General features: G+C 34.1%; 1 protein-coding gene across 1 annotated transcript in view; it reads left to right on the top strand.

Annotated features, from left to right (window-relative positions):
• Window positions 1-13931, top strand: part of ATP13A4 (ATPase 13A4) — a 116281-nt gene that overhangs the window by 51673 nt on the left and 50677 nt on the right. Inside the window, exons 4-8 of the mRNA XM_028504791.2 lie at window positions 1859-1929; window positions 2023-2103; window positions 3606-3675; window positions 5156-5290; window positions 8976-9045. Coding sequence (XP_028360592.1) covers window positions 1859-1929; window positions 2023-2103; window positions 3606-3675; window positions 5156-5290; window positions 8976-9045 — 427 coding nt within the window. The remainder of the gene's footprint in view (window positions 1-1858; window positions 1930-2022; window positions 2104-3605; window positions 3676-5155; window positions 5291-8975; window positions 9046-13931) is intronic.

Raw genomic sequence — 13931 nt, 5'->3', positions numbered from 1 at the left:
TGAAAACCTACCTCAGGGTGGTAAAAAGACCAAAGATAAGGTATAAACAGCTCCCAAGTACTCAATAAACAGTAACTATGCTCACAGTCCAGTTCCATTTGCAAAATTGTGGGAAATACTGGAAAGGAAAGGAAGATGTAAGGCAAGAAACTTGAGTTTCCAAGGTGGCCCATGACAGCCAACATACCCCAGGCTGATTAGCTTCAAATACTCTTCCTCACTCTAACCTGCAGCTTGTGAAGGAGGAAGAATCATTCCCAGTGGCTATTAATTTCAATTTTATACTGAAAATCAATTGGAAAATACAATTTATTTTTTAAAAAGTTATGCAACCAACTTCATTGAAATAAATCCATTCCGTAAAATAAAAAAAATACAACATTTAAGATTTTTACTTGGTAACCATGAATGTGTGTAAGTGCATGTATGCACTGTGTATGTGCACGCGTATTTATTGAACAGGGTTCGGATTCATCGAGGTAACCTAGGTCTTGGAACTGAGGAATTTAAACTCATTCTAGTTGACATGTGGTTGCACAAAACACTGTCTTATTTAACAAAAAATCTATTGAGCACTTATTATGTACCAGCTTTATGCCCTTCCCAGTTTTAGTGTTTATCTAATGTTTATACTGACCATAGTATTTACAGATATGGGCCATACTCAGAGGAGTTGCAGTGAAACTCAGAAGTAATCTGGCCAATTGCCTCCATTTATTCATGGGCAAACTGAGGTGCAGAGAAATTTAGTTGAATTTCTTAATGACACAATTATTAGAGTAGCTATGAAAATAAGTCTTGAACACTGTTCCTCAACTTGGCTGTACATTAGAATTACCTGAGGAAATTTAAAAAATATTCATGTCCAAGCTGCACCCCAGTCAAGTTAAGGCAGAATCAGCTTCCCTGTTGATGGTAATAGGCAAAATGAGGTTATAACCATTGCTCTATAGCAATATGACAGTCTTCCTGTTTTTCTTTGTGCTTAATTAGGTCACCAGCTAATGACAATTCAGATTCATATACAAAAGTGCTTAAAAAAATCAGAAATAGAAAAGCGCAATTGTCATAAGCATTAACCTTTCCTTTCCTTCCCACAGCCACTGTTTTCAAACCCCCACTTCCTGGAGCACTTTTTCTTGCAATAACATCCTCACTCTCTTCTAGGATCTGCTGCCAGTCTAACCTTTTTTAGTGCCCCTTCTTTCGGTTACTCAGCAAGTTCATTGACTCCAAGATAAAGTCCTAAATGCCTCATTCCAGCATTTAAGGCAATATAATCTGATCTTTATTTATCTTTCCACCCTCATTCTCCATTCCTCACAAAGGCCCACTCACCTGCCTCTCCCCTACAACTAACTTGTGCGTAATTTCTTTGAAGTACTCTCTTGCTTTCTCAGCTGAGCAAATTCTTCCAGTCTTTCAAGGCTGAGCTCAGATGTCATCTTCTCCATGATGCCTGTCATCTGCCCTCTCCATAGTTCTACAGTATTTCAGTACTATATTTTTTACTTTATTGCATTCTTAATTTCTTTGACATGTACAGTTTTCTTTTTTGTAATATGTGCTTTTCCTTCTTTTGTTATAACATAGTGCAATGCAGAGGCTGAGTTTTATTCATATACTTATCTATGTAGTAGACCCATGATAGAGATTGACTGAATGATGACTTCTAATGAAATTAGAGTGCTATTTGTGTAGTGAGAAAAGATAGACTAAGTTAGGGAAAGATCAATCTTAAATAAGTATAGTAGGGCTCTATCTTTCCTCCCCCCACAAACACTTCTTTAGCCACTGAATTGCTATATATTTGCTGATCCTCAAACTAGAGACTTTTTTTAGTACTTTTCTTTTGTAGGTGAGATGCATAAAAGTGCAGAAAATAAGATATGTTTGGGACAACTTAGAAGGACATTTTCAAAAAATTGGGTGAGTTGTTTCAGTAATTGCATCCAAAGAAGAAAAAATATTATCTCAAAAATATTATTGTTAAATGCATCTTTCTTCTTTTTATTATTTTAGCTCTTTGGAAAACTGGCTCAGTTCTGCCAAGATACATCTAAAATTTGGATCAGGTTTAACAACAGAAGAACAAGAGATTAGGTACCATGTGTATTGTTATCTATACTTGTTCAAAAGGACTCTTACCAGTTAGCCAAACAGCAAGCACAGTTAATAGTCATCTAAACTGGTCAATATCAGAAAATGCTGTAATGCTCTACTTAGTAGTATTAAATTAAGTGCTTTCATATATATTATTTTACTTTATCAGAGCAGCTTTGTGAGGCAGGTAGAATGGATACCCTCTTTATCCCAACATAACGAATGAGAAAGCTAAGGCTCAGGGAGGTTTAAGGGTCTGCACAAGATCACACAGATGGGAAATGATATAGGAAGAACTGAGTCTCACACTTCTGGCTGTGGGCTTGTGCTGTATATTCTACACAAGGCTTCTCAAGATTATTATAATAATAATGTTGAGCTATTTTTATTATAATCAGGAAATATATATTATACTTGATAACGTAGTTAAATAAATTCTGGAGCAGCAGAGGAATATCACTCTGGACCTTTAGCTCCACGATTCCAAATCAGTTACTGGGCAGAGGAGCAAGTTTTCAGAAAGACATTGGATTGAATGTGAAAAGTCTGTGGCTTTGGGCAAATAGTTTCTCCTCCCTGGGCTTTCGTTCCTTAATGGTTAAAAGCTGGGAGAGAACTGTATAAAGGCCTAGCTGGTTCTAAGTTTCTATGATTTTTACACTCCCCTCCACCTCACTTCCTGTACTTTGAATAGACCTAGGGCTTTGCATCATCAGCATCACCTGAGAGCTTGTCAAAAATGCAAAATCTTAGACCACATCTCATCCCTTCTGAATCAGAATCCTCATGTTGACAAGATCACAGAGTTATTCGTATGGACATTAAAGTTTGAGAAGCACTGTTCTAATACATTTGGCCAAGCTATTTGATCTGACTGTTTAAGTAGAAGTCACAGAGAAAGTGATTAGTGTTCTCAACAGCAAAATAGCTCATAAAGGATAATTGCTGTGGTCATCAAAGAAACACATCTCAGGGTTTTCAATGAAAGGGCTATATAACTCTGGGTAGAGCTATTTTTGAGAACACAACACCTTCTCCCTGACATTGAGACAAATTTTGCAGCTTCCTAGAACTAATTGGGAGTAGGAAGGTAGGTACAGTATTCCTTACCAATAGAATTACTCTCTCCTACTGACCTCTCCCTCCCACTTTTATGGAGCCAGAGTTGGGGAGAATCAGAGTTGAGAGAATGCCGATCTTGAAACACTTGAATGAGACAATTGCTAATATTAAATACACAAATTACCCTGAGGGATATATTTAGATCTCAGAAAGAGTCTAGTTTAGTAAATGTAGTATCATCATTTTTTTTGTTTTGGCACCTAGGAACTTCCCCCGCCCCAGTTATTTTGAGAAGGATGTGGGTGTTATGTAATGAGAAAGGCTTACATTGATCCCACAAGTGAGAAACTGTACATGAAATAGAGCTTTTTTTGAATGGGCAAGAAATGAGTTTCATGTTTATTAGTAGTAATTGAGTGATCTGTGATCTTTCCCTACAGGAGGTTAATATGTGGGCCTAATACTATTGATGTTGAAATCACACCAATTTGGAAACTGCTCGTCAAGGAGGTAATATTACTTTCTTTCAGTGCTGGATAGAAAATAAAGAAGTTTGGCTGTAGTCAAACAATCAAGAATGCTACTTGCTATTAGGTAATTGTAAATTGGGATGTTTTAAAAGAATGACAAATGTATTTTTTATATTACTTCCTATTCTTTTTCTTGAAGTCCATCTTTTTCACAAGTCCATTGCCTGACACTGGATAAGATATGATGCTCATGTGTCTACTTACCCATTACTGACGGCATAAACACAAATTCTTTCGTTCTTTTAATCCTTTGCTTCTTAGTCTGTTTCAACTTTGAGAAATTAAAATGATTTTAAAAATTGAAAGTCTGTTCTTTTCTTATGGGAAACACAATTTCCTAAGCATCCAAAATTGTAGTAAGAAAAACATCTGTCTATCCTTATTAGTTCTACTGATCTCAGAGTGTGTGAGGAAGGAAAAGGAGGATTTAGCCATCACTTACCAAACTGAATTTTCCCTCTTTGGCTCTATCACTGGGCTTATTTTTCATTTTATAGTGATTATTATGAAATTATAACCATATAGCTATGCTCTGGGTTTCCTCTTGCACTTTTCCTCCACTCCTTCTTGCCTTAAAAAAAAGCTTATAAGCTCAAGGTACTTCCTCAATATTTGTAAGAAGCTCTCAGGCATGGAAAAAAGCAAATGAAATTGGTAGTGGAAGTTCCTGTGTGCTTCTTCCCTAGCCAGAGGCAAGGATCACCGGTCCTGTTTTAGACAGAGGGGAATTGGAATAAGGGCACAAAATGTTTTCAACTCAAGCAGGATTACAACCATTGAAGTTATCCTCTACTTTCCCCCAGTGTTCTAGATGCTCAGTTATACCTTACCAATTACAACTTGGCTCTTTCCTTATGAGAAAATACCGTCTTCAACTCATCCACTAATCTAAAAGTTCTTTAATGGCTTCAAATATGGCAGATATTGTGTCAGAGAGGACATTAGACTAGGAAGCACTTTAACTTTGTAAACCTGAACTAATATTTCACCCTTCTGTGAAACTGGATGTGATAATATCTACTCCTTATACAACTGTGGTGATGGTCAACATGAGGGTATGTGAGGTACTGTTTTATAAATTGTAAGGGTAGCAGTGATCAAAAGGAGGTGCTCTGGAGTCAGATAATCTGGGATCAAGTCCTAGTCTGTGATAGTCACAGCTGTGAGATCTTGGGCAAGTTTCTCAAGATCTAAGTTTAGGTTTCTCCATCTTTACAATGGAGACAAGTAATGACATCTGGTTAATAAGGTAATTATGGGAATTAAATGAGCAAATTCAAGAAAAGTTGCTTAGTGCAGTACTTGGCACATGGCAATTGCTGAATAAATATAACTAGCTTAGGAGTATTGTGTGGGATGATTTATGTCATAGAGATGAGTATTAAAACAAATGTTAATGAATAGCTAAGTGTGAGGCCTAAATATCTTCCTTGTCTTCTTGTTTTTGTGTCTGCCAACAGGTTTTAAATCCATTTTACATATTTCAACTCTTCAGTGTCTGTTTGTGGTTTAGTGAAGACTACACGGAATATGCTTGTGCCATCATACTTATGTCCATCATTTCCATAGCCTTGACGGTATATGATCTTAGAGAGGTAAGTTTTTCTGCCGGTCTTAGGGTCTCAGAAAGAGAGCATTAGTAACTTTATTGAAATTTTGTTAGAAAGGAAAATCAAGGAATAGTCATTGCCTGCTCATAAGAAATGTGACCACATTGGTAAATGTCTAGCACAACAGCCAGTGCTCAACAGCCGTCAGTCCTTTTCCTTTTCTCACTTTGCACTTCCTAAACTGTTCAGTCATTTTTGCCCTGTCTTCAAATTATTCAGGCTGATTAGCTAGAAGACTATGCACAGATTTATGAGTTGTGAAAAAGTGAAAAATATATCTAGAGAGTACTGATGGATGTTGAAGATGGTAGAAGAGGGGTAGAAAGTGGAGGAGTCTCTTTAATATTAACTTTTTTGCTTTTTATGTTTGGGTTGGTACTTACTTGTCAATATCCCAATTCGTATCATGGCTTTCCTTATGTCTACACCAGGGGATGCAGATGATTTTGGGGGGAAATCACATAGAACAGACCAGTTGATTGCACTGTAAACCATGAATGCCAACACTATCTGGGCAAGCTTTCTATATGTTTCAGCCCATTCTTTGATATTAATATTTCAAACTGAATTTCTCTTCAAGTTTCTGAGATGCCTACCTGCCCATATTCTTTTGTTTCCTCTGATTCAGCAGATAATCTCACCACTTGTTTCATAAAGACAGAAGCCATAAAACAGGATTTTGCTCAACTTCCCCCTCTCCAACTGCTAAATGACCCTTGTCTCCACCTCCATCTGCCTTGATCTCTCATTACAGAGGAGAAAGTGCCTTCTGCCTGTCTTGACACTGCATCCTCTCCAGCCTTCTCAGAGTGCTTATTCAGTCTGCAGGTGACCCCTCTGGCTCCTCCTCCTCCAGGCCTTCTCATTAGCTCTTAGACACACTCAGGCTTTCCCCAACTTAAAAAAAAAATGAAACAATCCTTTCTCTTGACCATTGTTTTACCTTCAGCTCCTATTCTGTCTCCCTTCTCCCTTTACAGAGAAACTTCTTCAGTTCTTTATGCACACTGTCATCCTTTACTCATCTCCCTGTCACCCTCCGCTGGAACCGACCTGGATTACTCTCTCATGACTCCATTCAAACAACTCTTGTTAAGGTCACTATTATGATCTTAAAGCCCATAGACAGTTTTACATTTTTAAAAAAATTTCCTTTCTATAACTAGTTATTTTTTTCTTCATAGGAGTAATATACATGGACATAATAAAAATTTTCAAACAGAATGGGACAGTGTAAATGAAAAATAAATATTCCTCCCACTTGAGTACTCCCCAGTGTCCAGGTTCCCTTCCAAGAGGCATCTACTGGGATCAGGTGTTCCATATACTTTCAGTAACATTAAACACATATGCATTCATTTGTTTTACACGAATGGGGGTCCCCTATGTGTACTGATCTGCACTTGCACCTTTTTACTGAATAAATCTTGAATATCTTTCTATATCTACACAAATATATTTTCTCTAGGTGTACCATACCTTTTAAACCAGTTTTATATTGATGGATATTAGGTTGTTTCTAGTCTTTTGCTATTAAAACAATGCCACAATGATGATTCTTGCACATACATCTTTTCATGAATTCACATGTGTGTTTATAAATATATACAAATGTCAAATATGTAATTTATATTACATATAAATACATATGTATATAACAGGTATGTACATGCTTATCTGTGACTACATTGATATAGAGATATAAAATTTCTAAATTGAGATTACTTAATCATGAGTCAGGTATATTACTGTAATAAATGTTGCCCAAATGTCCTTTAAGCTAGTAATGCCAGTTTACATTTACACTGCTACCGACAGTTGATGGAATGTTTGCTTTCCTTATCTTTGCCAATGTAAGCAAAAATAGAATCCCATAAATGTAATACAGTGTTTTCCACTGTGAGTTGAGCACTTGCTCATGTTTTAAGCTATTTGCATTTCTTTCACTATGAACTGTATTCCTGTGCTTCATTAAATTTTACTGGGTGGTTGGTCTTTTGCTTGCTGATTTTGCAGTCTGCTTCCCACAGTGGACACTTGCAATCCCAGTGCAGACTTCACTGAACTTCCCAGTTGTGCTTGACTCAGTGACAGGCTCCAGCACCTTTTTACCCAGTGCTCCTTCCATTGGCTTCCATGGCAGCACACTCTCCAGGCTCTCTAGTTGCTCCTTTCCATTTTTATTTCAAGTTTATCTTCCTCCACCGGCCCCCCCTTTAAAAAAATGAGTGTCTCCAAATTAAAACAATATGAAAATGTATAGAATACATGTTCCATCTTATATATCTTGTATGTTCCATCTTTCTCTCCCCTTCTACTTGTTCAAACACTTTTATTAGTTTCTAATGAATTCTTCCAAAAATTTTTAGGCAATTCAAACAAGTATAAATATATAATTTTGTTTTTCTTGTTTTCTTATGTAAAGGTAGAAGGATTATAGTATTTTCTACATAACTTTATTATTATTAATAATATGCCTTGAGGGTTTTTTCATATGAGTACATTGAGAGATTCTTCATTATTTTTACAGCTTCATATACCAAGTACTTCTAAAGGCATATGCTAATGGCTTTTAAATTTTTATATATATATAAATAGCTCTTTTGAGTTCCAGACTAAGATCCCACAGCCTATTTCATTCAACATCACTCCTTCAGGAGAGATTTCTACTGCTTCCATTTGCTGTATATGCTCCAAAAGCACCTTATGGTTTTTTCCTCTTGTTCCTGATTGTAATGACACATTTATATATATGGGTATTTGGTTAAATGTATTTCTCCCAGTAGGTTGTAAACTTCTTGATGACAAGAACCATTTTTTGTTGTTGTTGACCATTAATTCTATCCCCAACTGTTAGTATATTCCTGGGCACATAAAGTTTGTTTAATAAATGTTAAGTGAATGTATAAATGAATAAAAGAATGAGTTAATAGCAGAATACTCTGTCTTTAACATTATCTATTCTGTTACTCATTCTTAGCACATATTAATCAGATTTGTAAATAATTTAAAGCTAGGAGATTTAAGGAGTGTCTTAAATGACAAAAATCAGAATAAAAAAATACACACTAAATAATAGGGACCTTTAGTCCCCCAGGACCACGGAAGAGGTCTTTCACACAAAGTTGCTTAATAAATGTGAAATAAAACATAATTTATTATGTTTTCCTTTTGTTTCTTCTTATTGATTCACTCTCAATGCCCCGTATATTTCATGTATTACAACAATAAATACTACAGGCAAGTAGTAGGAACCACCAAACTTTTTATAAAGTTATAGATTGAGAACTCTGATGTGGGATGTCCCAAAACTGAAATAAGTCTTAGTTCTTGAAGATATTTAGTATAAACATATATCTGAATGATCAAAGTTCTTGATATTATTTATATACTTAAAAATGAAACACAAATTTATGGATATCAAAAACTCTTCTGCATGCGGGGAAATTCCTTTCTACTAAAGAATATATACTTCTTATTGCTGAGTGAAGAGTATGAGTTGAAAGCTTTTATAATCGAGTAATAAGCCACTCAGTCTTGTTTTTAGGCAGTACATTCACTTGGCAACAAGATAGTGCTCCATCTTTAAAGAAGGCTAGCACTTTACTGAATAATACCTAGGAACAATCCTCAAATAAATATGCCTCTTTCTATTTTCCCTCCTTTTCAGCAATCTGTAAAACTCCACCGTCTAGTTGAGTCACATAATAGCATTACAGTCTCTGTATGTGAGAGAAAAGGTAAGTGCCATTATTTTCGATATATGTATATTGTCTATATGGAATCAGAAAAAGATTTAAATTTGTATTTCTAATGTTTCCTACTACTCTTTCTATCTCTTCCTGTACATTTGCTTAAAGAGATAAGAAACTGGAGGTCTTTTCACCTAAAACAACAACAACAACAACAACACAGTTTTGTTGAAGTAAAATTGACATACTATAAACTGAACATTCTTAAAATATAGTTTGATAATTTTGATACACCCCCCCCCAAGAAATTGTCACCAAAATAAAGACAATGACTCTCCACTATGCCCCATAGTTGTCATGTGCCTGTTTGTAATCTTCCCTTTCAAACTTTCTACTCATCCCCATCCTCAGGCAACCAGTTTGCATGTTTACAATTTTATATGAATTGCATTGTTATTGTACAGTATGATTTTTTTTTGTCTTCATAATATATTTGGGGTTAATTTTATTGGGATTAATGTTTGTAAATATTTTGCAATTTATACATTTTGTTAAGTATATCAATAGTTTATTTTGTTTTATTGCTGAGGAGAATCCCATTGTATAGATTTGTTCATTCATTCACCTGTTGATGGGAATTTGGGTTGTTTTTGGCTATTACAAATGATGCCACCATGAATGTTTGGGTTCCTTTTTATGGACATACACTTTATTCTTATGGGAAAACACCTAACTGTAGAATGGTTGAATCATGTGATAAAAAATATTTAACTTTTGAAGAAAACACCAAATGGTTTTCCAAAGTGGTTGTGCCATTTCATATTCCCACCAGCAATAACTGGGTGTTCCATGTGCTCCACGGTTTTTCCAACACTTGATATGTTATGCTTTTTAATCTTAGCCATTTTAACGGGTATGTGGTTAAATCTCACTGTTGTTTTACTTTGCATTTTCCTAATGACTAATGGCATTGAACATCTTTTCAAGTACTTGTTTGTTACTTCTCTATCTTCTTTGGTGAAGTGTCTGTTCAAATCTCTTGCTTATTAGATTATTTTCTTACTAAATTTTGAGAGTTCTTTCTGTAGCTTAGATACTACTCCTTTATCAGATATTAATTGCAAATATTTTTCTAGTCTATAACTTATGTTTTCATTTTCCTCACAGTGTCTTTCAAAGGACAGATGCCTTTGTTAAAATCTAGTTTATCAATTTTTTTGTGGATCATGTTTCTGTGGGATGTCTAAGACATCTTTGTCTAACTCAAGGTCATCAAGGTTTCCTATGTTGCTGTCTAGAAATTTTATAGGTTTAGGTTTTACATTTAGGTTTACATTGCATTTTGAGTTTTTTTTACATTGATGTTCATTTTTTTTTTACAAATATCCAAATGTTCCAGTACCATTTGTTGAAAAGACTATTCTTTCTTCATTGAATTGCCTTTGCAGCTTTGTCACAAATCAGTTGCCAATACATGGATAGATCTGTTTCTGGCCTCATTCTATTCTACTGATCAATTTGTTTGCCCATATACCAATTCTTCACAATGTGGCTTTATGATGTCTTGAAATAGAATAATGTTAGTCCTCTAATTTTGTTATTCTTTTTCAGAGTTGCTTTGACAATATTGGGCCCTTTACATTTCCATATCAATTTTAGAATCAACCTATCAATTTCTACCAAAAAAACACACTCTGTGTTGACTCTAGAGACCAATTTATGAAAAATCAACATATTAACAAATTTGGGTCTTGTGACCCACAGACATGGTACATCTCTCTATTTATTTAGGTCTTCCCTTTTTTTTTGCAGGTTTCAGTGGATGGGGTTTTCAAATTCTTTTTCAGATTTATTCTTAAGTATCATATATTTTGATTCTATTGTGAATTATATTTTTAAATGTAAATGTCCAGTTGTTCATTTGCTAATAGTTTCCTTATATGGATGTGTTGATTACTAATCTGCTGAATAGAAAAGGGGGGTTCTCTGCAAGTCTTTCTGGCTCTCCCCCTGGGCAGTTAACTTCTCTCCAGTACTCTGTGCTATGAGCTCAAGTCACCTTAATCTCCATAGACTCTTACCTCTGTACTGAACTCAGGGTTTCTCTGAACATGATCTGGTTCCCCCTCCCTCTTTCATGGCCTGGAAATTCTCTAAAGGCAGTAAATTGAACAATTTCAAGGAACCTTTATTTGTTTCCCTTTTTTTTTGGCTTAAGTTTAGTGTCTAAAAACCATTGTTTCATGTATTTTGTATGGTTTTTTATTGTTTTAGGTGGGAAGAACAAATCTGGTCTTTTTGGTTACATCCTGGCTGGAAGTGAATCTTTACCTTTTAAAAATGTCCTGGACATTTTCTTAATTTTTTATGATAAAATATTTTGAACATATACAACAATGGAGAGACTATGATAATGAAACCTCATGTAACCATCACCCAGATTCAATGATTTCAACTGTTGAACTTCCTCCTTCACCTTGGATTATTTTGAAATATTCCAGTTGCTTTATCACTTTATTTAAAACTATTTTAGTATATACCTAAAAGATAAAGACTCCTTTTCAGTTCCTTTAGTACATCTAAAATAAGCCCCTAGTAATTTAAGAAATCATCAGTGCTTAAAATTCATCAATTATGGTATATGTATATATGATATATACAATATATAAAATTTCAAATTAGTATCCAAATAAAGTCCATATACTGCAATTGTTTGATAATTTTGATCAAGTTTATTTTGATCCATACTTTCTCTCCTCCATATCTTATTTTTTCCTTGCAATTTTTTAAAAATTAAACTTATTGGGTTGACATTGGTTAATAAAATTATATAGGTTTTAAGTGTACAATTATATGGGATATCATTGTATATTACCATATTTTTTGGACTGTAATAGGCACCTAGGTTTTAGAGTAGGAAAATAAGAAAAAAAATTGAAGCAAAAAATGTGGTAAAATATTTAATAACATAAATGACATAATATTTCACCAATGTAAATGTAAACAGAACTCAACAGCAGCATTAACAACCATTATTCCTCCCAAATTTGGGGGAGGGAATGTGCATCTTATAGTAAAAAAAATATGGTACATTGTGTGTGCACCACCTAACGTCAAATATTCTTTCCTTGAAAATTTTTTGATGAAAGAAATAACTAGCTCATGCTTTGGTTTCCACAGTTTAGATTATACTGGAGTTATTTAACATAATTTTCTATAAACTGGTAGTCATATCTGAGGCTTGGGTCTTGGCAAGAATACCTCTTAGTTGATATTGTGTACTTCTAATGAGAGGTACATAATACCTGATTGTCTTTTTGTGTGTGTGTGTGATATCAATAGACATAAATGCTCATGATCTAGATTTATTATTTTACTAGGAGTTTCAAATTTCTACTTCTATCATGCCATCTTTATATGTTAAGTGGAATATTTCTACAAATATTCTAAAAAATTATTTCATCATCCAGATGAAAGTTTAAGAAAGTATAAAATATCTGGCTATTCCTCTTATTTAGCATCTTTCAGAATAACAAGTTGGCCCTCTAGGACTTTCAAAGATTGTGTGTGTTTAACATAATGTTAAACATGGTTGATACATTTCTATTCATTGCCATTTTTATTCTTATTCTTGATCAAATTGCCCCATCTTTGACCATTCAGAGCCTCTTTAGGTTGGCTCCTGAGTTCTTTTGACATGATCCTAGTATTCTTTGAATGTTTTAATGAATTCTGGTATAACAAGGTATTTCAAACTCATCTTGGATAATTTCTGCTCTAAACTGAGATACACCCATTTTTCCAGGGAGCTCTTAGATATGGTGCTTAGACACTTCAATCAGAGCATTAGGAGTGCTCATTTCCATGGTGTTACAAATTGTTTCTAGGCCTTTTCAGAAGATATACATATGAAATAATATTTTAAAGGTAAAATGCATTATGAGTTCATATTGACATTTCCAATTCAAATGTAGAACTATGGGTTTTTTTACTTACCTTTGTTGATTGTATTTCTGTCTCTCCTTTCTCCACACCTAAAGCCTCAATTCTCAATGACAGCAAGTCTCTGTCTTATTTTCTTTATCCCGTTGTGCACAGTAATCTCAGAATAATGAACCAACACACCCAGCAACAGGAGACTTTTTAAAGTTCTTCTTTTCTCCTGTTTGTAATATATAATTAAGAATGCACAGTGAAATTATGCTGTTTAAAAAATCTTATTGTAATAAATAAATAAAAACATGGGAGGCTTGACTTATAAAAAATCATATTTTAAAGTCATTCAAAATATTTATTTTTTGTATGGTTATACCAATAACATGATAGATTCATCTCATTTACTGTGCTTTAGACTTTTAGTGTCAGTTTTCAAAAATTATTTTTGTATTAGTTTGTGTGTATATCATATAAAATATATACATGGTTTGAAAGTCAAATCCATAAGCAGAAGATATTCAGGTGATTATAGTCTCTATCCCTTTTCTCTCTACTTATGCACTCATTCTCTCTATAGTTATCATTTTTGTTTGTTTATGGTTTATTTTTACATTTGTAAAAAATATGAATTACATACAATATTTATAGCTATATTTATTGAATAAAATATATATTTATACTGCTATTTTTTAGGTAAGAGGAGTAGAACATATACATTTAACTTTATTTCCTGGTATGCATGCTTTACATACTTAACTATGTTTCCCAGAGGCCCTTCATAGAAAGATATGTAGGTCTTCTTCATTCATTGTGTCAGCTACATAGTACTGTCTTGTGTGGAGGGATTGTTGATTGAAGGATTTTTTTTTTCAGTTTGCTACTATTACAAATAGTGCTATAATAAAAAACCCTTGTACTGTCTTTTTATACTTTTTTTTTTTTTGGTCTTTGCATACCTTTGCCAGTCTATCTTTGGTATAGATTTTGAAAAGTAAAAT

Source organism: Phyllostomus discolor, chromosome 2, assembly GCF_004126475.2.
Source record: "Phyllostomus discolor isolate MPI-MPIP mPhyDis1 chromosome 2, mPhyDis1.pri.v3, whole genome shotgun sequence".
Lineage (NCBI taxonomy): Eukaryota > Metazoa > Chordata > Mammalia > Chiroptera > Phyllostomidae > Phyllostomus > Phyllostomus discolor.
The sequence above is the reverse complement of the archived record's forward strand: the minus strand, read 5'-3'. Positions and strand labels throughout refer to the sequence as shown.